The sequence below is a fragment of the Gavia stellata genome, chromosome 1 (genome assembly GCF_030936135.1).
Source record: "Gavia stellata isolate bGavSte3 chromosome 1, bGavSte3.hap2, whole genome shotgun sequence".
NCBI lineage: Eukaryota > Metazoa > Chordata > Aves > Gaviiformes > Gaviidae > Gavia > Gavia stellata.
This window is the reverse complement of record NC_082594.1, coordinates 21,657,873-21,684,201: the sequence shown is the minus strand read 5'-3', so window position 1 is coordinate 21,684,201 and position 26,329 is coordinate 21,657,873. Positions and strand designations below refer to the sequence as shown.

Here is a 26,329-nt window from a genome sequence, read left to right as displayed (position 1 = left end):
GGGAGCTCAGGGAAAGAAGGAGAGGAGCAGAGCAATGGAAGGACAGGAGGCTTGCATTTGACTTGGAGCAGACAGGGGAAGGTGACTGTGTTAGCTCTCGCATACATGTGCCATGAAAACAGGCCACTTTGTCAGCGTTGTCTCCTTTAATTCCTCTCTTCGGTGCCCGTGTGCTTTGGTCCCTCGCTCACCCTGTTAGAGGTTGCTTTCGGTATTTTTTCTGCTCACATAGCATTCTCCATTTGCGTTCGTTGACCCAGCCATTGGGAACAAGAAGGAGAAAATACAGTTGTTAAACACAATTAAAGGAATGACCTTCCTAATAAAATCCCACTAAAATCTTGTTTAAAAACAAATTCCTTTGGTGAAATGTAGGTATCACTGAGGTCAATGGGAATTCTACCATTGTTTTCAGTAGAGACAGTATGGCAATTCATTAATCTACCTCTTCTGCCTCCTTCCACCAGTTCAATAATTTGCTCCTGGAGAAAGCCTAATACTACACCAGCACTGAATTGTGCAGACTACTATGTGAGGTTCAGGATAGCTGAGAATCAGGTTTCTCTTATTCAAGTACCCTGAGTAGAGGGATAAATGGGTAATGCTGTGTAGTACTTCAAGCACTGTGTCACAGTTTGTGATTGCATCATATCCATTGCATAAGTGATCTTTGAAATGTGCCTACATTTCACAGTGATTATAACAACATAAAAGCTGCATATGAGACTATGAAGAATGTAGCGTGCCTGATCAATGAGCGAAAACGAAGACTAGAAAGCATAGACAAGATTGCACGTTGGCAAGTCTCTATCGTAGACTGGGAGGTAAGTGTCAGCCTGTCCCTTTCCTGAGCAAAGGTACTGTGTACAGTACTTCATGTCCTCTACAGGATATGTCTTTCTGTGTAGTAGGTAGTTTATGGTGTCTACTTTTCAACTGGTCATTGCTCAGTTGAAAGTCCAGTTTCTTCATTTGCAGTGATTACCTGTTACTGATTACCTTGTTTATAAATCAGGAAGAGCAGCATGTATTAATGTGGACACTTGTCTTTGAGGTGACACTGGACTGAGATGACAAAATGGATTTTTTTAAAATTCTAGACCTATAGAATCTCCTTTGGATTTTTGTAGTTCTGTCAGAACTTGAACCTGCTTCACTGACTTTAATGAGTTTCCTCCTTTTTTATCTAGAAATAAAGTAGAGCAGAACCACATTCATTGAGTTTGGCTGCATGAGATTATCTACATTCTATGACATTTTCAAATCTAGTAATAAAAATACAAGAAAAACAAATGTACTTAATACTTAATTATAAAATGAGACTGGTTAGGCACATAGTAAGATCTTAAAGTATTATTTACTTACTATATATATTTATCTTCTTAGGGACCAGATGTGTTAGCCAGAAGCTCAGAACTGATCCACTCAGGAGAACTGACCAAAATATCAAAGCAAGGCAGAAGCCAGCAGAGGACTTTCTTCCTTTTTGACCATCAGCTTGTGTTCTGTAAGAAGGACTTACTGAGAAGGGACATCTTATATTATAAGGATCGTATTGACATGGATGAGATGGAAATTGTGGACACTGAAGATGGCAGAGACAAAGACTTTAACATTAATGTCAAGAATGCTTTTAAGATAATAAACAGAGCAACAGAAGAGATTCATTTGTTCTGTGCAAAAAAACAGGAGGATAAAAGGAGATGGATGGAGGCATGCGAAAGTGAAAGGAGAAGAGTTCAGGAAGACAAGGAAATGGGTGAGTGGAAAGATTTGCTCTCTAAAAGGTGCTAAAAACAAAGGGGAATGTTCTTGCTTTTATGCTTTATGCTTTGTGCAGATGTGCACTCTGCCTTCTGGGACTGCTGTCTCTTTCTTACCTGACATGACTGTCATAAGCTGTGTAAGTGAAGCCTATTCAGGTGTGTTTGCCCTGCCATTGTGGGCCTAAGGTCCAGGGCAGTTAGTTATGACATCTGTGTCACAGCGTAACCCATGTGATTCTGGTGCATTATGGAGCAGAGTGAGATATGAGATATGACAAGATGCAATTCATATGGACCAATCAATAATAAAAATGCATCCAAAATCCTAGCACTTTTGCATGAATCATTGGCCCAAACCATCTGTTTGTAAAGGACACTTCATTATAAAGCCAAGGAGCAATAATTGTAGATTTATAGTGTCCATGTCATATAATGGCACCTCCTGTGTCCAGGAGACCTATGCAGTTGCATGGTATTATTAGTTACAGACCCAACAACAGTGGGCAGTTTACAGAGGAATGAAGCCTAACCTTGAATGAGCAGGGAAAAAGGTAGCAGATCTGCTTTAGACCCACAGCCTGTGGGACACTCTAAGGATAGTGTTTTCTGTGTGAATGTACATTTAGGATTGTTACTTAATTTTTTTTTTTGCATACTTTCATGCTTCCTTTAAGATCAGTGACAAAAGCTCCAGCAAAATTTCATTGTCAGAACACACACAAAGAAGACAGAAACACTACTAAGAAAAATAAAACTCTTTTTAATATTCCTAAAGAAGTAATGAAAATATTAGTGCATCTATGTGTGTTGACTGCGTGAGAACTTCTTTTTATAACACTCTTCAGGCTTAGACTTTCAATGATAGCAGGTAAAAATTGGAATTGCAGTGAAGCGGACGATATAACTCAGAAATTATTAAAATTTAAACAAGATGCCAGATCTCATATTCCATGTTCAATTAAAACACCTGGTCAGAAGAACAGCAAGACAAGAATAACCCTAAGGTTACAAATGTAAACCTTTTGATCTTAGTGGCTTTCTCTTGTTTGATACTGTTGTAAATATAAGACCTCCTTACTGTTGTAAATATAAAACAAAAATAAGGCCTCCTCCACATCTATTGTAGATAGTCCATAAGCTGAAGATCATACTTTCAAGTTTACCAGTTCATACTCTAAAACCAGTTTTAACAATTCCCCATTGCACAAACTGTTGCGATTAACCCCAGTCGTCTAGAGTAAACAATGAAGCAGCCACAGCTAAACTTTTCCTCAAACTTCCCAAACTTTTCAAAACCAACTCTTCTCCTGTGCTGAATGTCACCATGTGACATTACGATCCTGTTGGGCACAACACTGTTGGCTTTTGTGAGCTGCTCTGTGTAGAACTGTTCAGTCACCTTGTGCTCAAGGTCATGGGTGGAGGCTGCCTTTCCTAATTCACCTAAACAGAACTCTGAAATAAAGTGGATATTGCAAAAGGGTGAAGGTGATCAGAAGGTAATAAAGCAATGCAGAGGATCTGATGATGAGTGTCCAAACAATCCCTCTTAACAACAAAGTTACAGAAAGCCTCCACACCAGCATATGATGAGAACAGTAGTACAGTCATATGGAAGGACGATACGGAATAAACCACAGCTCCTGCACTTTTGTGAGCAGGACTGAGCAAAAGAAGATAAAATGTGAACATTTTCCATTCCCATCCTTTCTGAGGAGCATTCTTGAGCTCTTCAAATCTATATCTACACTTCCTCCTGCAGTGGTTGCTTTATGGAGCACCGGGAGAGTATGTTGAATGGGCTAAATGTTGCATGTCAGGATGCTTCTGAGGCTCACACTTGCCCTGGGCAGCAGCAGGTCTGTCTTGTGCAGGCAGTGGGGTATTACCATTCCTTCTAGGTTACACTGCTGCAGAAATCCCCAAGCATGAGAAAACTGCAAGGGTATAGCAGCTACAGCCCTAAATGTCATTATTTATTCTAGTGGGACCTAATGAAAATCAACATATGATATTCAAAAGGGTAACCATTCAACAGTGGTGGCAGCAGCAGTGATAACAGTGAGATTTGTTGTAATAGCACTAACCTGTATTTAGGGCTGGGTCACAAGTGGTCCCATGGTGCTGAGCGCAAGGATTGCAAGAGAGAGTCCATCATGCTTGCTGGTCTTCAGGCACTGTGCAATATAGTGAAGAAAATTCAGTATAACAAGAAACTGTTTTTTATAATGGCACATAGGCATATGCAGTCTCTTCTGCCCATGTAACTTGTATTAAAGGACTGAGCAATTTGGCAGAAAATAAACCCCCTTGCGTTCCAGCTTGTCCTCAGATATCAGAGGGGCTGGGGGTGGCTGGGCTTAGATTCTGAGTGAAGCCCAATTTCCTGTATTACAAGTCCGATCATGTTCAATATATATACATATACACGCATATTTGTATATATATGTGTATATATAGAATCCTAATGATTACAGATGCACTTGTAACTCCATACACTCTCAATCCAGCTGCGTTGCATGAACTATCATGGCTACCCTTAAGGAATTTGGTCGTGTTCAATGAGAACTCTTATGGCTAGATTAATGAATAGCGTAGTTTATTAAAGCAACAGGTGCACAAGTTGTTTTGGATTGCTGGTGATAGAACTACTGCCCACAAAGATGGTGCAAATAGCAAGAATATGAATAATATAGCCTGGCTACAAGCGTGCTGGATCACAAAACAACTCTATAGAGGTTCCTAAATCTCCTGGGGAACCACTTGGTATAGCCAAGTGTTAATATGAGAAATATAGCCAGCTACAAGCACATTAAATCACAAAACAACCCTATAGAGGTTGCTAAATCTCCCGGGAGACACACTTGGTATAGCCAAGTGTCTGAATGTTACCCAAAGGTGTCCCTGTTGGGGGGGGAAGAGAGGTTCAGCCCATCGACTGATCCCAGGTGTCAGAGCAGGTCTGTGATGGTATCTTCCCTTACACCCCTCCTCTCTTAAGCCTTTTTATACTATTTTTACTTTACAGGTGGAGTTGGAGTGACTCTAATCATATATTTCTTTGTTGTAATTGATGTAAAAGTTTCTTGCTTTGCTTTTGAAGGTATAGAATAAGAAAAATTCAGAGTGCAGGCTCAGTGAGGGGTGGTCGCACCTTGGAGGTGGGTAGCTTTGAGATGGAGGTGTATTTTTTAGTATTGTAATGAGATGATAATGAGTATTTTGTCAAAAGGTGACAGGCTGTGGGCCCATTCCCAGGTACTCGACTACACACCATTACACACACTAAATAGGTTATTGTATCCTTGTACAATAGCACTGTCTTTGACCAGGTACGCATCCTAGTTATCAAGGTGAGTCTCCATCTCATTGTTCCATACTACCTTCCAGTTCCCGTCTTATCAGAGAGCCTGGCTGCGGTGTCTCCACTCTGCTCCACCCTCCGTAAAGTTTCTCTTAGAGTCAGCACACCAAGCTCCCCTGGTTTTGCCAACACCTAAGGCTGCCTAGGCAACTTTTGTAGGATGGAACTCTTGCGTGACTGCCACACTCCACCCTGAAAATTTCTTCAATGTTGTACCTTTCCTAAAAATGCGAATATAGATTTAATTTCTAAGTCACCTCCAGCAATAATTCCACAAACATCCAGCCTTCTGGCAACTTGCTTTTCAAATGTCTCAACTCATTATTCCGATGTCCCCGCTTTGGCACAGGTATCATGAACCAGAGGAAAGATAGCTGAGTTGTAATAGCTAATGTCAGTCTGGTCTTGCGAGTCACAGTGGCTTGGATGTTTTCTCCATTACCCAGAAGACTGCTTCTTTTCTAAAATTTCATTTTTTTGGCATAATTGAACATTTCCTTTAGCCAAAACCAGTGGAAAGGCACCAGTATTCTCAACCTCAGGTTTAAATTTATATCTTGTTGATTTTGTAAGCTATCTTGCTGGACTTCACACAAAGCCTCTAATCTAACCACTCAGAGAACAAATACATACTCTTCCAATTCAGAACTGCAAATGGCATTTTACTTCTATTTTCAAAGACACTTTGGTGCGAGTCACTGTCTCCCAAACCATATATAGCTTTTCTTAGCTTTTATGAATATATGGGAAGAAAAGGCCACAGCCAGAAAATCCTTCTCCAAACCACTAATAGTAACCCTAAGAAAGTGGTCTGATCTCTGTTGATGAAATTGCTTTCATTTTTTTATCTGTTTCCTTGTTTCTATAAAGGAAAAAAAACATGCAGAATAAAATAAACTTGTGCTACCCCAAAATTATGGCTAACTGCTGTTGTATTGTAAGTTAATAGGTTGATTTGTAATAACTTCTTCGTCAGTTCGGGCTAAAAAAGGAAAGGGAATTTTAAAAGTATAGAGAAATGCAGGAAGATGCAAAATGGAACCAAACCAGACACTTCATTCTGACTTTGAATCACAACTTCTGTGCTCTTTATGTGTGTATGAGTGAAATGAGTGACAGCATGTGCACCCTGTTGTCTCCTTGTGCAAACGTAACATACCCATGTATCTCAACGGTCTTGTACACAGGGAGAGGAAAATGGACTGCCTGTACGTGGACTCCAGACGACACCAGTCACTGGTGTCACCTTTTCATGGCAGATGTCTGGCATCTCTGTACTCAGCACAGATCAGTCATACACCTATCACATGATAGTAAATAGCATAGGGTTGACCACATAGTGTAGCATCATGGAAGTCATGCAAGTATGCAAACAAGTACATGAGAAACCGGAGTGAGGGATCCAGCACCAGCCTGATGCAGCCACAACCACATCACAGCCTGCTTCGGTGTCTGGCAGATTATGTGATACTGTCTCCTTCGAGTGGAGGGAAAGATACCCAAATTTGTACTACTGCAATACCAGTGACTTCAAGTTAGCTCAGAGTGAGTGAAAAAAGAAACAGATTCTTCATTTGTGATCTATTACTTAGTGGCTTGTAGCTTTCAGAAGTGTTAATTTAGACTTCTTTTTAATCTCTTGTTGTCTGGACTTATCTATAAAAAGAATTTTTTGTGTGGTTAACTCCCCAGTGATTGCCATTTGCAGGAACTGGAAAGCAGCTTTTCCCAGTAATCTACAGGCAAATTAATGTTCCTATTGTTATCCCAGTGAAAAACTATCTTTAAATTTATACGACAAAAGTAAAACATACTTCTAAAAACTTCAGGTATATTACTATTAAGATTTACTAAAAATTTTTTAAAATATAGTGTACTTATTTGTTTTAATTGAATGTAATCAATTATTAGATACAGTATTTTTATACCAGTGCCCTAATTTACACTTTGACATAGGAATGGAGATTTCAGAAAACCAGAAGAAACAAGCCATGCAGAATGCTCGTAAGTCAAGGCATGGAAAAATTAAAGGTGGGTGTTCAGAATTGCTTTACATTCTTACTATGTTCCAGTGTTCTTTATGTTAGGAAACAGCACAATCTGGCTATGGTTGAGTTCTTCAATCTTTTAAAAAAATTTTAATGGTTTACATGGAGTTCAAATAATTTCCATTAACCTGTATTTTAATATCAAATTCCAATGCCTTTGCAAACTGTCTACTAAATCAGCTCCCTTGTCTCCTTCAGACAGACAAGTCAGTATTCTCTTTATTAGAGAAGAAACTCAAGAGGTAACGCAAGTGCTTTATTTAAGGATGTAAGAAAGTGCATGAAGAGATTAAATTACAAATGAGGGTTACTGATTCCTTCCTTTGCTTTTGCTGAAACAGCTTGTTCTTCTTAAGCAATTCTGTGCTTTGTTTAAAGTATGCTAAGTTCTTTTTGCAAGCCACGTGTTGCTGTATTTATGATAACACACTCAAAATGGCTTCCTTCTGTCCTAGACTAGAAGGAAGGATGGACTAGAAACATGTTTCTCTGGAAACAGCTTTTTATTCCTTTTCTCTCTCAGAAAATGTGTTGTGATTTTGTCCTTTTCCATCTTAAAGTCAAATTTGGGTAAATCTCTAGTGTGTTGAGAGAATAAATTGAGCAAGTGGGACCAGATTAAGTCTGAATTTAGGAGTGAAGGAGTTGATGTTAGGTAGTCCTCTGCTCCCTGGGATTAATATTACTAAAGCATTTTCTCTTTATCAATCACTAGATACCTATAAAACCTGTCCAGATTTTCAGGGGAGTGGCTGAAAATTGTCATCAGGAGATTCTATTCAGAATGCACAAAGGTCAAAGTCTGAGAAGATCAGCCTGGAAAAATATTTTCCAAATCGAAGGAATAACACTTGGTGGTAGCAATATTTTACCCAGCCTTATTTTGAGAGTTGAAAAAAATACAAGTATCTACTGTGTTAAGTCATTCCTTTGAAATACCAGAATTTACTTGTGCAAACAATATAGCCAAGCTATGTGAAACTGCTGCTTATTTTTGGTAATTCTGTAATGTTATTTTTACTGGTATTACTCTCTTCTTAAGCCAAATCAATGCAGCAATTAGAAAGTCTAACATCAGAAAAGGTAACCTTTAGTAGTGCTTCCATTCAAGATCATGGCAAAATACATACTGGCTTTATTGACCACTGAATTAGTTCCATGGTCCTGTGCTTAAATTTTCCCAGTATTGGTTGCTCTGCTAGCTGACTCGTACGCTTTCTTAAACTGTTCCTTTTGCAGGTGTAAGCTATAACGGGTGTCCTGTGCCTCCTCCACACCAAAGCCTGCATCCTATTCATCAGCGCCACATCACCGTGCCTACCAGCATTCCACAGCAGCAGGTTTTTGCCCTGGCAGAACCCAAGCGGAAGCCGTCCCTCTTCTGGCATACCTTCAACAAACTCACCCCCTTTAAAAAGTGAAAGGCCAAGGACCTGGGAAGGACATCAGCACGGAGGGAGACTTAGTCCTGAGAAGGACCTTGGAGGCACAGTTAAGCTTATTTGAGCTCAGTGAATCTCCAGTTTTGGAGGGAAAACCTTGGGTTCCCTTGAGCCAGAAATACCACCTTTGTCTAGAAGAAGAATGAAGATCCTCAAGACTGCTCTGAAGTCAATGTTGCCAAGTGTCAGCATTGCTGATGAAGAGCAGTCTCCTTTCTGACAAAGACAACTTGTTGTTACTCTGAAGCAGCAGTATTTGATCTCTGTTTCTTAGTTAAGTTGAAGTAGTGATGGAATCATGCAGGTCATTGTAGCATTTCATTTTTCTTAACCTTATATTGATGGCCAAATTTAGGATAGGGAGGAATTTTTCCTTAGAGGTGTATCAGCAAGGAATCTTAGGAGAGTTTTCTCCTTTGTTTTGGAGCACCAAGCAGAGACCACCCATTAAAATCAGGTGAAGACATCCCATGTGATTAACCAGCTGTTGCAGAATTTAGTGGATCCTAATCCTTCCTGTCTTTTTCTACTAAATTGCCAAATGGCAGGAGAACATCCCGCGAGGCCTTATCGTATTCCAGATTGGAACAGAGAAATTTTATTCTGTCATATAGAAACATTAACAAAGTGTGAAATGGATTATAAAGATATGTGCATTTATTGCACACAAGAAACAAGAGGAGCCCAGGGCGTCTCAGATTGATTACTTTCAGTTACAGCAATATACTGCATGCATGTATGCTCTTCAGTACAGAGCTTGTATATCACTTTTTGCACGCTTCTTCGCCTCGGAGATGCTTCTTTATATTTCCAATATGCCTATTTCTCTGTGTAAAAAGTATTTTTTTATTTTCTAATGGAGATAATGTGAATGTACAGAGTCAGAGTTGAGACAGTACATGCTGACTGCTGGCTGTGTTACATAGTTGTCACACTTCGTATTCATACAGCTTGACTTAGAAAATGGATGAATGGTAATGTAAATATATTGAAGCAGTCTGGATCCATGCTTCTTAAACACAGTCAGTTGACAATGGGTTTTGACCAATTATTTCTTCACAACGAGAAATCCTTACTGGAAGGGACAGAAATTGTGTGGACCGGAGATGGATTTTTGTCTCAGAGTCGTCAGTCTGTATTGGAAGGAGAAGAACCTGACTCAGTTAAGGTCAGCTCTGGCCAGCATATGCAATACATGATTTGCATTGCTACGATTTGCCTACGACGTGAAGTTGATTTGGGGGAATAACTTTTAAAAAGCCACCAGAAAGAAACAGGATCTTGATACTTGCAGCACTGATCATTTCTGCTTGATAGCTCTCTTTAAGGATGACAAGACTGTTGGTAATATGGAAGGAAAGAAAGACTCCATATGTTTCAGAACTGATTTGCTATGAATGACTTTACAATATTTTATCCTATGCTGCTGATTAGGGCATTATCTGATGATAAGGATAGATCCAAGGGTATTCTTTGACAATGGACACAATCAGCTTTGTCATGAATCTGTAAAATATGAAGAACAAACAAGGGGCTAGAGGCCAGGCAGCTTAACAACACTGTAAAAAAGCCTTATTTTAAACATGTATTTGTTCCTACTATTATTGTTACCTCTATATTTTTATTCATCCTCAGTGTTGTGAAGCCCCACTAGTCGCTAGGTTTTGTGCTTTGATAAGTTTGTGGCAACTTCTGCAAAGCCCAGGCTTGTGGTTTTGATTTTAAATGACATCTTTTGACAACTGTACATTTCAAATGCCTTGTGTATATAGCTCAGCAATAATGCAAAGTCTGGTGATGCTCAGTTGAATTGTTCACTGCATAGTGAACTTCATTGCTTGTGCTGTCGCATAGCGATGGAAGATGACCTGAAGCAGTTAAGAACTGGAAACATGCACTGACATTTTCAATGATCCAGCTTAAAGAAAATGAACGGGAATGTTAGTGAAAAAAGCTGTCTGGGTTGTATTTTTCTTTTGATGTTTAAAACAAGCCATTTCGGTTCAGTTTTTTTAAAAAGATAATTCTAAATGCTCAATTTAAACACAAGGAGCAGAATTCCAAATGCAGGCATGGATGCATGCTCGTCCCCTTAAATGAGTAACCCTTTTGTGTTTCTTACATACCCATTTTTGTGGGTACTTGCCACGTTGAGGCCTGCAAACCAAAGTGATGCACCTACTGTGGAAGTGGAGATGATGTTTTTCATAATCACATTTTGAAAGACTTGTTCTGGATGCAAAAAAAATGTCTGAAGTTGGATTGCAGTGCTTACCCAGAAACTTTCCCAGCTGGACCTGAAGTCATGATGAGATCCGCACCTACTTACATATGTGTCTTTGCTAAAACCTACTTCCTTCCAGGGCTCAGTTCTGTGGAGTGCTGGAAAAAAAAGGAGGTTTCGGAATGTATCTTCTGACATGTCGGTGCCCATGAAGGTTCTTCCCATGTAGTAGTGCTGGTGCCTTAGCCCTAAAAATGGACAGAAATGTTTGCATATTGTTTTGGATGCAGCAGTTTTTTTCTCAAGAAGTGAATTTCAGAGAGATAAAAAGCAAATGTTTCATGGTGCAGATTACTCAGGACGGTTTTACATATAGTACCCGATATATAGACATGGTTGTTTTATAATATTCTCTGTGTTTTTCTTTGCAACCTGACCTTGCAACAGATTAAGATAAAATATAACAAGACAGGCCAAATTTAGACTACACCATAATCTTTTAAACAAATTATAGTTAAATGAAAACACACGATTACATTATCCAACAATTAAGAGAAATATTTACTTGGGGTTCAGCCTGACTTTGGAGTCTGTGGGAAAAAGGGTTCCAACTAAAATATAAAAGTTTGTATTCTAGCAGCTCTTGCCCTGATCCTCGTTCTGAAGACAAAACTTATATATGATCAGAAAGGTGTGACGGCAACATCTGCTCTTTTCCTCTTGCTGTTAGCATGCTGTAAGTTACTATAAACAGTTCTAGGGCAACTACTAAGCACATTTGTGCCTCATTTAGATAAAGCACAGCCAGAGCCTTCCCAAAGGCCTGAGCAGATAACCTCAGACTTTATGCATGAGATGCAGTAAAATATAATTGTCCTCAAATGTGTTTCCGCTGAGTTAGGAACATGCCAAACCATAATTGCATCCAACTTAGAGCATCTGATGTATAAAATAATACGATTGTTTTACAAGTGGCTCTTGCCATGCTAAATTCACATTGAGTTTTAGTGGTCAATGTAATAACGGAGTTCAAAGACAGCCTACTCAAATGTTCCACATTTTAGTTGTCTTTTGAAAATAATTATAACAGAGTTTTGGAGCCAAAGGTCCTTAGCCATAACTAACACAGTACCTTTCTTTGACTGCCTTTCTGCTTTTTTCTGTATGTGTGGCATTTGTATGTAGGAGATGCCTTCTGAACGATCTCTAATTTAAAACTATTTGTTGTAAATACTAGGGATGACTTGCATATATATTTTATTTTGGCAAGTGTTTTGTAACATTTTATCTTACATACATTGCTTTGTGCATCTTACCATCTGTGTGCTGTTACACGTGTTGTAAATGAAGTGTCCGGGCTACAGAGCAGATGAATTGGCTGTTGACGGCTGAAGTACAATGCATAGGACTGCAGTAGCTGGATGTGCATTTGTTCTGAAGTAAATGCATTACAAGGTTTATTTACTCTTGGAACGTTGTTTGTCAAATGAACCTATTTTCTGGAAATAAGTACAAACTTATATTCCCATTATTTTTCTCTTATTGTACATGTTTGAATTAAATAATGTACAAAGCTGAAGTTCCTCAGCTGTGTCTTATAAAACTTTATTGTGCAGTTTTAAAATTGTTGTGGGTTTTTTTAATTGTTTACAAAATATCCTCTGTGATGCAAAAATGTATCAACTGTCATATTTATTTTATTATTTTAAAGCAAAAAAGGTCACGCCCTCCTCTCTTGGTTTTCCAATAACAGCTACAGTACTTCCCAGCACACGTTCTGGGATTGAAGTCTTCGTTGTTCAGGCAAAACCCATCCTTGTTACTGTCCCAGCCATATGCATCTGCGATCACTGTGCTTTACCTTGTCCTGGCAGACAGCTCCCACAGTACCACTTGGAAGTAAATGTGAAAGCAGCTTCTGTATTAATAAAGGTCCTGCTAACAGAGAATGGTGGCTTAAGTACTGTAGTTTAGGTAAGGAGGATTAAATTGTATTTTCTATGGAACAAAAGCAAAACCTTTTGAAAGGATTCACCCAAAAGGCATGTTCTGTAAATGTGTGTGAAGAGGCTTACCTGCCTGATCCTTAGAGCAATGGGCAACACTGCTGGGGATTCAACTTACTGTTGTGATTCAGGGAAGTTTTTTGTTTCATTATTCTGACAGAGCAGGGGACCACATCTGAAAGACGTGTGTGTGTCCTTCCTGCTCAGGGCTGCATCAAAAATTATGTTTCGCTAACAAAATAACATACTTTGCTGAAGTCTTTTCATCAAAAATGTCTTGGTGAGTTCAGATGCTGGCAGTACAGTTGAGTTTGCCAATTCTTTCCCCCTCCTTCCAGTGTCCAAGCTCTTATCTCTATTTCTTGGTTCACCTCAAAGCTGAGAGTTTCCCAGGCCTCCCAAGTGCTGCTGCTGCAGTGGGATGTGTGCTGAGTGCTCCAGTATCAAAGTGAAAGGCACAGTCTGAACACTTAGTGAGGTAAATCAGATGACCAAAAAGCATACCTTGAGCAAACACTGGAGTAAGACCTTGTGATCCATAGGCTTTCTAAGGAGCCTGCAATTCATCTGGCGATGGTGAGTTCATTTGTGCATTTTATTTCATGCTTGGGCAGTCAGATTAAATCCTGTACATCGTTCCATACCATCAGCTTTTAAGTTCTTTGAGAGCTGATCTACCAGGTGGAGCTTTTAGTTTGTACAGAAATAGCACTGCTTGTCTTGGTTTTTTTGGTTTGGTTTTTTTTTAGAGGCTACATGATGATCTGTGCTTGGTAACAGAGACAAGGATTCGGGCCTTTTTATGTTATTGTACCAAAGCAGAAATGGAAAAGTCGGCAATGGAAAACTGCACATCATGTAGCCTGTAAGGAAAGCACACAAATATTTAGTGTGTTTCTGAGTATTTTTCAAAATTCAGTTATTCTAACTAGCTAGAGAACATGTAATTGTGAGAATATGTCAAAACTGTATAAACTGTCAGCACAACATGGTTTTTTGTAACCTTAGATCTGTGTTAGGTTTTGTTCACTGCAGTCAACTTCTGGTTGTCCAGGTGAGTACCTACGGCTGAGAACTCGCATACTGCCACTCTTAGGTATTTAGGCTCTGGTTTCAAAAAAAAGATGTGTGTGTGTGTGTTTGTATACATATATATTTACACACCCACCCACAGCCACACCCCCTTTATAGACTCCATATGGCATCCCCAGATAATGTCTCTGCTGGCACCTACAGCAGGTTGCACCAGACAAGTGATCCACACCCATCACACCCTCCCTCTGTTTATGTTACCTCTTGTATTTCTGTTGTGCATCTTGGTGGGGGACACACACGACATCTGGGCAAGGTTTTACCCGAGTAATTTTAATGTTTTAAGCATTCAGAGCAGGCCACCAGCAATGACAGACAAACCTCTCCGCAGACAAGCGAAGGTTGGAAGGTGTCTGCATCACTGGGGTCTGGAGTCAGCAAAGTTCCAAAGGGCAAATCTGAGAGGGCAGAGGTTAGCAGAGGAAGGAGTACCACTTCCCTTCAAGGGCTGAGTTTCACTCAGAAGACAAACACAAGATAATGTAGGATTTATCGACTGTTTCTCCCAGTGATTTTTGGAAAGCAGAAACTGCTTCAGGGGGAAGGAAGAGCTCCAGGTGCTCTTGACGGACTTTGCTGGCAGAACCAGGCACATGCCAAATTCCTCCTTGTTTCTGGCACATCATAGGAAATACGAAGGGAGAAGGCCCAATGTATAGACTGAAGTGAACTGTCAGTAGGCAGATTCGCTAGGCACAGTTAACCTTGGCCTCCACCTATGAGCATACCCCAGACTCTGGAGGTACCGACTCATGAAGGACTGAAAAAGTGTCTAGAAAGTGCTCTGCTAATAAGGTTGGGTATATCTTCTTACATTAACCATGCATCTCATGGTCCTTACCACCATATTCAGCTCCTAACAAAGGTAATTAGCACAGCAATCAATCTAAAAACCGCTGCATTGCCTGCCACTCAGATGCAACATTTTTTAAGAGCAAATGATGAACTTTTGCTACTGTGCGATTATTACCAAGGCAGTATTCTGGGATAAGACAAGGCACACTAGAAAGCAACTGACGGTAATGTTTATCTTTAAGGCCATTCCTACAGCAGTTTTCTTGGTTCTCTGCTAAAAAAGCATCAAACCGGACTAACTGCAGAGTCCATTAAGGTAGCTGTAACTAATGAATTATGTCATTCTCACCTCGGGATCGGGATAGCCAGACCGTGACTGTTGTCACTGTAAAATTCACAGCCTCTTTCGGGTCAGTGTAAGGACCCTGCTGGCCCGGGAGGCCCTGCTGCTGCCACGTCCCCGCTGCCCCCGGTGCTGTCCCCCCAGAGCCACCGGCTCTCCCAGCACCCTGCAGCCAGGAAGGTTCGTCAATAAATCCAGGCTTTCTGCATGGCGGGACAGATCACTGAGGGCACAGCACTAAGCTGGCAGGGTGGCCTATTTTTTAATGACTCAAACTTTTGAAGTGTGAGAGGAGGCCGAGGCTAAGCAACCTTAGGAAATTTCAGATGCTGCCTAACGGGTAAAGAGAAAAGGATTGTTTGTCGCCGCTCTCATTTCTTCTTCTCAATTAGCACAGCAGCAAGGCTAATTTGGCTACAGAGGTTCATTCAAGTAGAGCACCTAATTGCTGCACATTGTCCTTCTTTTTCCTTGGAGCACGGTAGATACAACGTCCCAGGTACAAACCAGGGCACCATAACGCTTGCAGTATTTTCTTACAACCACAGGGTGGTGGTGAAGATCTTAGTGAAAGCTATTAATTGCTCGGCTGTGCTGAGGATGTTATTTCATATGCAGACCACACATGTCATATTTTTGCAGTGTGGGAACCCCATCAGACACAGTGTTTTCGGTCATTTGCATGAACAAGGGTGAATTAAGGCCACTTCTTATAACACATTAACTCCTGTTACTATTGGTTTTATCCTTCACTGTTCACGATCAGCATTTAAGGAGTTGATGATACGCTCAGTTGCTTTACTTCCACTAGTCCTTAGACAGCAGCAGTTTCAGTAGTTTCAAGAAGACACAGTTAAGTATCGAGTTATGGCTTCTTCAAATTCAGTTACCAATAATATATAATTTAGTAGCACAATAGCTTTGACTGATGTTTGAATGGCTAGATGGGCAGCCTGCTAATTGCATATGAAAAGCTCTCTTTGCCATTCTATTTATTTACTTTAATTCAACCTTGTTACTTCTGTTCCATAATCACCTAATATTTGTAATGCCACATTCACAGCATTGCTATTTTAAATTTCTATAGTCTTTTGTCCCTAATTCCATTGTAAATTGCTTGATACAGAAACTAAATTTATTACATGTTTTTGCAGTACAATAATGTTATGAGACATGCCTTCCATCCTACAAACGAACCAAACTTTCAAAAGCTAACATTTGTGTAATGTGTTTGTATAATGGAACAGGCAAATCAAAGGCTTATTAACTCATTTTAACAATTTCCTTTCACGTAATAGTGGTAAAAGCCAAAGTACAGAGCACTTCAGCTTAATATTGGAATAAATAGGAAGATTCCAGTTTAAACCTCTGTTTTAATAATTGAACAGCTCTCAGAATTAAATCACTGACCTTTGAGAATTTAGTGACCAAACAAGTGCTTGCCCTCAAGGCACATATTTGAAGTGTGCATTCCTTTACAGGAAGCTTTTATACTCTGCTTAAAGATGCCCAAGAACACTGCAAGTACAAAGTGAATGAGGTAAGACCAAAGATCCTATGTATGTGATGATGGTGGTGATATTGATGTTGTCAGCTTATGGAGAGGAGTGCATGTATGGGGACCAAACTGTCTATTACTTAGGCATGAAACATTCCCTCAGACAACTGGGAATGGGATTTTTCTGTCAGTGGACAAGGACTGTCAGACTTCTCCATGGGGAAGTATATCCTAACAGCGTCATACAGAGCACTTCTTTTGCACACTTCTGGAGTCCTTTGACTAAGGCAGCAAATGTTTATATAGCTCAGAAGTAGCAAATGGTTAATCTATTTTCAACTTTCTTTAGTGCCAACCAGCAGCAGCAGACAAAGCGGGATTTTGCTGGTGGGTGAACAAACACCCCTCTGTCTACCATTGGCAAAGGCACCATAAATCACATTTCCAATAATTGTTGCAAAATGGGGAACTTTTCTGAAGACAGAATAAGAAGATTAAGGAACGTGTCCCAAAATTAAGGTCTTCCTCTATAAATTAAGTTAAAAGAATATTTAGATCGAATATTGCTAACAGGTTGTAATTATTGAGAACATACTAGTCTCTCTGCATGGTATTTTTGTGCATTGTTTCATAAGACTGAGAAATGGTGGTGAAGAGATTAAACAGAAGACATCTTTTTTTTAGTCAATGCTAGTTAATATTTCAAAAGGAATACTGATCTTATTATTAAGTAAGTTCTCATTAATGAAAGAATCAATTCAAAAGCCAATTATGTAAAATTTACTCATTGCATCACCTTTACAAGTACTATATAGCCTATACAGCCCAAGCTTCTGTGCATTAGACATTTATGAATATTAATTCCAAATAAAATGGGCATTAATTTTGTTGCTATTTGATTTTTGTTCCTCAGTCTAATCTCTTCCCATTAATTGCTCTTACACTCAGTAAAACCAGTTGTGTCCAGAATTAAGTATTAATGTATTTCGGTGGGCCTATATTAAAAGACATTATATAGGAGGGACACTCTAATGAAAGGATAAATATAAGCTGGACTTTAAGTAGCATAGTTACATGAAGGGGGAGAACCAGACTAAAGACTTGGTTTTGCCAAAAAACTCTTCTACTTGATCCCTCACATCTTTGCCCTCATCTCACTCTGCTCCAGCTCTGACCCCCTCTGAGGTCATTCAACTTATTAACCCAGTAGATGACTAACTCCAATGGGAAAAAAAAGATAATTGCTTTGCACTGAATTAGAGTGTTGAATTGCCCTAGCTCACCTCCTGTGGCACCAGTACCAGATCCTGGGTGATGAGAGGTACAGCTGTGGAGTCACAAGTAGGTGCAGGGCGAAATGTGGATGAAGAAGTGGGCATTAAGACCTCTGTTTCTTCTTGGTTATGAGCTGTTTGACTGTCTCAACTATATTATTTTTCCCTTAAGAAGCTGTTAGATAAGTACTGGGTTATTAATGGCCAATACTGATAAAAGGTTGGAGATCAGAGAGAAGAACGGTTTCCTTACGGACTCCACATGCATAAGGTGCTATTTGGTAGGAAGTCTTTGAAATAGGAAAAAAAAAGCCAGAAGGTGTAGACAGGCTTCTGCATGGCTCTGAAAGGCATCAATGGCCATTAAATAGCTCCTCTCTGGGCACTGTTCTGGCTAGAGGAGTTTACAAAGAGATCTCCGAACAAGGAGAATGCGTGTATGTTATGTAAGCAAAACTACAGCTCAGAGAAACAGGACATTGTATGAATCCTTGTGTATGAATGCAGGATCACTGGTCCTACCTGAGTCAGCCCCCAGGACTTGAAATTTTGAGTGTCGATTTGGGCTTAGGACAGCAACAACATTATTATTAGCACACTTTCTTGTAGACTTGCCAGACATTGGGGTTTCACAGTTTTGGTTGGAGTGAGACAGCTCACTGGAAGTTCTTTGGCATATAGCAGCTGCTGTAATTGCTGGGGGGGGTGGAGGCGGGGGGGGGGGGGGGAGATCATAACTTTTGCCTGAGCTGCCTTTTTATTATGATCTTGAAATTTGGGTTAAGTTCAGCCAAATCCATGAAACCTGGGTTTTGTCAATGCACTTATGGTTTAAATAGAACAATGTGAAACTCTATGGGATGCACAGAGCTGTTGTTTTCTTGTTTGCTGGCTAGATCCTGAGGATATCAAGGGTAGCTCTAAACCTCCACAGAGCTTTTATGACTTTCAGCTGCTAACCATCTACCTGCATCAAAATTTCCCTTCGCAGAGTCACTTATTTCCACAAGTCATACTGCATAAGAAAATATGAAACAGAACCTGATGCTCCAAATCACAGGGAATTAAGGAATATTTTAAATTGTGTAAAGTTGAGTTAATGTTTCAGATGTATAATGATGCTATGGCTGATATTCCCATTAAATTATTATTTGAAATAGCATGCACTAGTTTCCAGGACTGTACTTAATGCTGTGTAAAGACCTATAAATAAAATAAACCAAACCAACAGACACAGTGAAAACCCATTTCCTTTTTTTCCTCCCTCCCCCACACTGCATCCCCTTCTAAGGTAGACTTAGGCAGATGTACTTTTGCTTTCTTAAATCTTTCAGCCAAAATCATATAACCTATCTAAAGAATGAAAAGCTGGATTATACTGCTGGCTATTGTAGTCAGCACAGCAGAAACACAAAACCAGGACGTCTGTACCCAAGGGTATCCTGGCATCCCCGGCAATCCTGGGCACAATGGCATACCTGGTCGTGATGGACGTGACGGTTCAAAAGGCGACAAGGGAGATACAGGTACTATGTTCAGAATAAATGATTTTATGTATCAAATGCAATGTCATTAGTTCCCAAAGTTGTCTGTAGTCACTCTGCATTAACAGGATTATTATGCCTAGCCTTCAGAAAACATTTCAGACATCTGTCATTTACTTTTTTGAAGAAGGAAATATAAAGAAAGACCTAATAATGAAAGCAAGATAGCCAATACTACGGAGACATCAGGTCCATAGGATAAAAACAAAAGAAGAAAGACTTTACCTTCTATTTTGGGAATATTTTCATGTCTATTTGAAAAATTTAAAGCCTGTAAACCTACTCCTACATCTCTAAGATAGCAACTATATTTCTGTAAAGAGCTTCAAGCCCAGTAAAGAAAACCCCAACAACTGATACTTTGTTTGGTGTAGTATGAAGTGTGCAGTGGTAAAATTTCTCTTTTCTTATCTAAATTTTACATTTGTAGGACTTGCTTCTGAGTGTGCTATCTCAAGAGCCACTAGAGGGAAGTTCAGGAATGGAGACTATTAAAAAACAAGTATAGGATTCATGTCTGCTCTAACAGGCTGTAATAGAGGTTTGTGAAGACAGAGGTAATCTTCTCAGCATCCTAAAGCTAATAATTCCCATAGTACTTTAAGCCTCAGGATAACGATGGCCTTTGCAACCATGCTGGAATATCAAGGCCAGGGCTGCACAAGGTGATAAATCTGTGGGCATGTGGACATATAATACTTCACCTGAAGTGTCACAACCCCAGAATGTAAAGCACAGGACAAGTGCAAATCTGCTGCTTCAAATTTGTTCACAAAATTTGGGCGGGGAACTTTTTCCCAACAGGCTTTATGTTAGGTCAGCTATTGTGTGGCATCATGCAGGTGGCATTATGGCTTAATGCATAAACCTGTCACAAACACTGTTACTGTGGGCCTGGCTAACTCAGCTGCACAAATCAATCCGGATCAAACTTGTACTTATCAGATAAACCCTTCTACCGAGTGCTGATCTTAAGCATTGTGAATCACAGCTCTTTTCAGTGGAGTATATAATCTAGCACATAAACCAAACTGAGGTCAACAGTCTAAAAGAAATTAACTTCAAATGTGCTAAAGTGTTTTACTATGTCTTTCAAGCTAGTGGAAATGTCTGCCTTTAACAGACTGGGTTGCTAAGCTGATGAATCACCTGCTCGACCAGGTGATTCATCCACCAGGTACATGCCTCCGCAGACAGTGTACGCTGCAGAATCAGTGTTGAAGGGGTAGTTCGATGTGCAGTTTTCTGATGGCTATGCTGGCATAGGCAGGATCCTCTACCAGATCCTTTTCCTACCGCTTGACTCTTCTCTCTTATACACCACAACTGTTTGCATGGCTATACAGTAAACTAGATCAGCTGAAAAATGACCAGCACTTATAATTTGGGCAATAAGAGTTAGTCACTGCTTATGGCCTGCCCTGGACCACTGAAAGACAAGTCTACCCACTTACGTATTTACCTCAGTGATTGTTAAAGAGTTATTTTGAACTCTCCTTTTTATAAAATGATTGAGAGTTCACTGTCAAGCAACCATTTATGCGTTCCTCTTGCTTTCAGTGCCCTAGCCTTACTAAACCCCAAACCTTTTAAAATCTAGAAACAAACAAAAAAAATTCCATTAGCTTCTTAATAGGCACATACAATTAACTGCCTTCTTTTTCTATATGCAGGGGTCCAGGAAAGTCTGAAAAATGGAAAAGCTAGAGCTTACTCACTTTCATTCGTCTTATAAAGGTCCTCACTTTACTCCAGTGAGTTACCACATGATATCACTGGTTTCTGATAAAATCCCCAGCTTTTTTTCCTAAATTAAGCTATTATGATGACTGTACTGGCTCTTCTTTGTTTGAACAAGTTGGGGTGATGGTATAATTCTTTATATTGTATGCTTATATTGTATATACATATACCTTTGCAGTTAAATAAATGAGACTTAGTTTTGCTCCTTACCAAGTCAATGAAATTTCAGCAGATGCTGGACTGTGTGCATCATGCAGAAAACTGCTGAACAGTTGTTCACCAGTCCATAAGGCTGGAGAGCTACTCTTGGAATATGGTTACATCCAAACGGCCAACTCTTTTCTTCTGTTGAGTTCTGGATGCAAATCCAGGTATTTGATCACACACCTCCTGGTCACCTGTGATGTTACTACAAAAATGACTTCTATAATTGCTGTCTTTAGAGCAGTGGAAAGTCTGTGTCACGCTAGACACAGGGATCAAGAGTGTGAATACCTTCCTCAGATCTACAGGCAATATTATTCCACTGTAATGTTTCATTACCATTGGCCAAACCCCTGCAGATGTCTCTTCTTGAGAGAGGAGTTTACCATTGTTCCACTATTAGGCTTCCTGCCCCTGCAAAGCTTCATGCCGAATGTGGCTTCCTCACTCCTTTTCCTGCTGGTATCTTCCATGGATGGAGGCAACAACAGGACAAGAGGTTTTCACATTGGTGGTCCTAACCAGGGTATATCTCAATAACCCACCGCTTTATGCCAAGGATTCTCTCTGTCTCAAAAAAGCACCATCCCCAAGCAGAGTCTGTGCTCTCTGTCAATCTCTCCACGAGATAAATGTACCAGCCTGTGGCACCCACTAGAAGACAAGAATAAGACTACTCTACATTACTGTTTAGCCAGGCTTGAAGAGGAAAGATTAGAGAAGGATTCATCCCAAGTTTTCTGGTAATTTAATTGTTTAATGAAAATTTTTTCTCTTTTGTACTAGGTGAAGCAGGACTTCCTGGCAATCCAGGAAAAGATGGTGCAAATGGAGAGAAAGGTGAACAAGGTCAGAGAAGAAGTGTTTCAATTTATTATTTGTCTATCAACTGCTGCCCTTGTGTTTGTGAGCACTAGATGTGCTATACATTCTAGCTGTAGCGAAAGTACCATAAAGGTTAAAAAAAACTTTTTCCAGAAGCAATAGAGGCTGCACACATATGCTGACAATACAGGAGGAATTTGCCACCTCCAATTATCCCGCTGCTTCTGATGCCCTACAACTTGTTCACTCAGCCTGTTAATCCTACCTTTTCCACCTCTGATCCTTTTGTCAGCTGCTGAGGAAGACACTGCATCTGCAGTTACCTCAGAAAAGTGAGGCTCCTGTAGCTATGTATGCAACTTCAGGGAAAGGGACTTTTAAAAGACATTGTAGAAGACATAAGTTATACACCTAAAGATACAGTAGAACCTGTATACTTCATCTGTTTAGCCAACCTATGCATATGCAGCATGTCTCCTGTGCAGATGGATGTACATGTGCAGAGTGACTTGTGCATAAAAGCAGGGAGTCAGGCATTGTGCAAGTGGCATCACATCATTCTGCACAAATTCAGTACCTCTGAGATGCTGCACTTGTGCATCCTTAGAGTAATTGTACACAGACAATATATATATCCAAAAGCATGGAAGCCTGCCAAAGACAGTGTCCAGGCTCTCCAAAATCCTGAAGCTGGCCCCGAGAAAGAACATATAGTATATGCATTGCATGGGAGTAATTACAAGCTGCTCTACACCCCTCAGACTTTTCTCCAGTCTATTAGAAACAACCCCAGTCCTGGAATGAGTGTGAGACATGAGGCCACAAATGTTTAAAATTACCAAAGCTGTCTTCTTTTCCTGTGTCCTTGTCCTGATGGACCCGTGCTGCTTTTCCCAGAGGCTCACCATACAATCTCACCTGAGTCCATTGCTGCTGTTAAATACTCTCAGTTGTAAATTGAGAACAGTAACCTGTAAATACAACATCAGAAGCCAGAGGCTCTTATGCACAAATTATCAGCTTCTTTTCCTGATTGATAGAGTATATGATAATTATGCTATCTTTCGTCTGTCAACTGCTAACATGCCCTTCACATCATGAGACCTTCAACTTCAAACCCTTGTGCAGCAATCAGAGGATTTTCAAAGGCTTTGAGCTTCGGTCCAAGAGTGGATGAAGGATAAATGAGGCATGTGGTAGCAAATAACAAGGACAAAGAGCCTTTAGTTGCACTGCAGTAGCAATCTAGGTAACTCAAGCAAAGTTCCATTACGTAGAAGTTATAGAAACACATGGCAAGCAATTTCTGGGTGTTGTCCAAATAGAACCTTCCTCTGATTAAATTGTGAACCATCTCCCCCATTTTGTATACCAAAAGCTGAAAACAAGTGTTTGGATGGATGCTGCTTGTGCCTGAGATAATGTGAGCTGTCAGTGCTACCATCAGCCTGTAGACAAATCACATCTTCCTTTCTTTGAGCTTATTCTTGCTGCTCTCAGCTAGGGCACCTGTTTTCTAACACAATAGCATGTTCTTCAGCTGTTATGCTTATCCTGCACTTAAATGTATGAGAAACTGTATATATGTACAGTGAGCACAGCATGTACAGTGGTGACACACAACTACACATATATCTTCGTGCTGAAACTCATGTTGTGCCCCACTAATCCAGCGGAAGATCACAAGTGTCTTTTTTTTCTTCTTTTTTTTTTTTATTTAGGAGCCAATGGGGCTGTTGAAGAGAAGGGGAACAAAGGAGATAAAGGAGAAAGAGGACAACCTGGGAAACTGGGACCAAAAGGAATTATAGGGTCAGTGGGTTACAAAGGTCAGAAGGGAGAGCTGGGACTGCAAGGACAAAAGGGGTTAAAAGGAGACATTGGGCCCATAGGTCCAAAAGGGACAAAGGGTGAAATTGGCCATCCTGGAAGAGTTGGTTTCCCAGGGCCAATTGGCTTGACTGGTAATCCAGGTCCTAAAGGTAATACTGGAGATCTGGGGCCACAGGGTAATCCAGGAGTTCAGGGGGAAAGAGGCTTGAAAGGAGAAAGAGGAGATAAGGGGAACGTAGGTGCCCCAGCAGTCCTGCCAAGGAGTGCTTTCAGTGTCGGTCTTACAGTCGCCACCAAATTTCCCCCCCCGAATCGCCCGATCAAGTTTGACAAGGTGCTGTATAATAGTCTGAATGACTACAACTCAGTAACTGGCAAATTCACCTGCAAATACCCCGGTGTTTACTATTTCACCTACCACATCACTGTCTACTCAAGGAACGTCCGAGTAGCTCTAGTTAAAAATGGCATCAAGATGCTGCACACAGTGGACAGGTACCAGAGTGGAGAGGACCAGGCCTCGGGAGCCACCATCCTCGAGCTACAGGGAGGAGACGAGGTGTGGCTGCAGGCTCACCAAGGAGAGACTTTCAACGGGCTGTTTGCAGACGCTGATGATGATACCACCTTCTCTGGGTTTCTCCTGTTCAGCACCTCTGACCCGCTGGGGCCGCTGCCGTTGCCTGCCACGTAACTCCACATTTTCTGTGAATGCTGTATGCCTGTGTCCTGTGTCCTTCAGCCCTCCCTAATAAAGTTCTTATCTGCTGGCCAATTTCTACTGGATTCAACAGAAACAGAAATCATCCAGGGAGGTACACCAAGGGCTGAAAGGGGGACATAGGACTGCAGAGCAGGTTGGGACCTGCTAGGCATCTCCCTAAAAGTTGAATAGTTTGGTTTTTTTTTTTTTTTACTGAATTCATCACAGTGGGAAAGTGTAGGATCACACTGCTTGTATCTGTAGGAAACCAGGCCTCATTATGCACACAACTGCTCATTGCACAACTTACTGTGCTGAAGTTTTCACGACCAGCTGCTAAAACAGAGCTCAAGGCTCCAGAGCCATACTGAGAAGAGTTTGAAATAAACACCTTCTTGTCCCAGTCACAAGGTACCAGGTGTTTATTTATTAAACTGTTCTAACCTACTGTTGTCAGCTTTGTTTCTTAACACCCAAAATAAAAAATTCCTAATGTGCATAAACTGTTTTTATGGCTGCGGTTTCAGGAGAGTTGGTTTCAGGAATGGCTTCTGCACAAGAGAGGACAAGTCTTAAGAATCTACAGTCCTGGGCTTGACACATTACTGGTCTGATGACTTACTGTAGTTATACAAGGGTGCGTGCACTAGTTCTGAAGGACAAATGTTTTACAAGAAAGTGGGACGAAATAGAAGACAAAATTTCAAGTTCCAGAATTATGGCATGTGGGTCCCTGCCATCTTGTATAAACATTAAGCAGCAGACACTTCCAAGCCAGTTTATATTTTTCTAGGTGGCATGCGTAGATGGACTTGCAACTTGGTTAGTTTGCATCCAACCATTTCGAAATAATTTTTAAACTTGGAATTAGCGTAGTTTGATACCTCCACAAGGGTTGCTTGCTCTGTGGCATGAGTGAGTTTCATTGCAGCTGGGTGGATTTTACAGCTTTTAAATATGGTTCTTTGCTCTCTGTTTAGCCGAAGGTCTGAAATAGAGTGAAATGGAGTGCTAGGAGGAAGTGCCATGTGGATTCTCTGATGTGGGCAGATACTCAATACCAGTGCAAAAATACAGCATAATGATGCTGTACTTCAGAAGTAGCTGGTGCAAAACAAATTCTCCCAAATGAAAGCTAATCTTTAATCAACACTGAAGCAGACATACCGGAGAACTGATTGAGAGGTGTTTCCTGTGCCCTAAAACTTTAACTTCAGTAAATTTTCTCACATTTTCTTTTTCTTTTTTCCTTTAACCCCTAAAACAAAAATATAACAAAAGATGCTGGTAGGTCTCACTCCCTCCCCTTAGAAGAGAATAAAGCAGAGATGCCAACCGACACGGGTCAGCATCATGAAATACAGGGCAAATGCAATGTAGGAGCATGAGGCCTGGCTTCCCATCACCCCCAACACTGCCGGGGAGGCAAGGAAATGGGGACATGTCCCACAGCTGTTGAACCCGAGTATGGCTCACAGACCCAAAACAAACACTGCCAGGTGGGTTTCTCCAGGAAAAACAGCTGCACTTGTCATGTCAGCTGCATGAGAGTGAGGGAGATACTAGGGCACTAAGACAGGGAAAGGGTTATGTGAATTTTTCAGTAAGAGGAGATTTTTTTTCCC

The 26,329-nt window shown here is 40.5% G+C and overlaps 2 protein-coding genes across 5 annotated transcripts in view; both read left to right on the top strand.

Annotated features, from left to right (window-relative positions):
• Positions 1-8,817, top strand: part of SPATA13 (spermatogenesis associated 13) — a 45,181-nt gene extending 36,364 nt beyond the window's left edge. For 3 of the 4 annotated variants that reach the window (XM_059816009.1, XM_059816021.1, XM_059816015.1), the window contains 4 exons: positions 695-824; positions 1,387-1,759; positions 7,087-7,165; positions 8,425-8,817. In XM_059816009.1, the coding sequence (XP_059671992.1) occupies positions 695-824; positions 1,387-1,759; positions 7,087-7,165; positions 8,425-8,599 (757 nt within the window). In that variant the 3' untranslated portion in view covers positions 8,600-8,817. The remainder of the gene's footprint in view (positions 1-694; positions 825-1,386; positions 1,760-7,086; positions 7,166-8,424) is intronic. The other variant, XM_059816026.1, reaches the window with a different exon arrangement.
• A 10,340-nt stretch (positions 8,818-19,157) lies between these two features.
• Positions 19,158-24,695, top strand: LOC104260968 (complement C1q and tumor necrosis factor-related protein 9A). The gene is made up of 3 exons (XM_009816868.2): positions 19,158-19,378; positions 22,130-22,192; positions 23,890-24,695. Exons 1-3 carry the CDS (start codon positions 19,213-19,215, stop codon positions 24,693-24,695), a joined length of 1,035 nt encoding a protein of 344 aa, XP_009815170.2. The 5' UTR covers positions 19,158-19,212.
• The last annotated feature ends 1,634 nt before the right edge of the window (positions 24,696-26,329 follow it).

Bases quoted from the DNA above. Each gene is read 5' to 3' on its own strand.
- LOC104260968 (XM_009816868.2), top strand. From the start codon at position 19,213: ATGAAAAGCTGGATTATACTGCTGGCTATTGTAGTCAGCACAGCAGAA. The intron at 19,379-22,129 runs GTACTATGTTCA...CTTTTGTACTAG, and splicing joins AGGCGACAAGGGAGATACAG to GTGAAGCAGGACTTCCTGGC. The intron at 22,193-23,889 runs GTCAGAGAAGAA...TTTTTTATTTAG, and splicing joins TGGAGAGAAAGGTGAACAAG to GAGCCAATGGGGCTGTTGAA.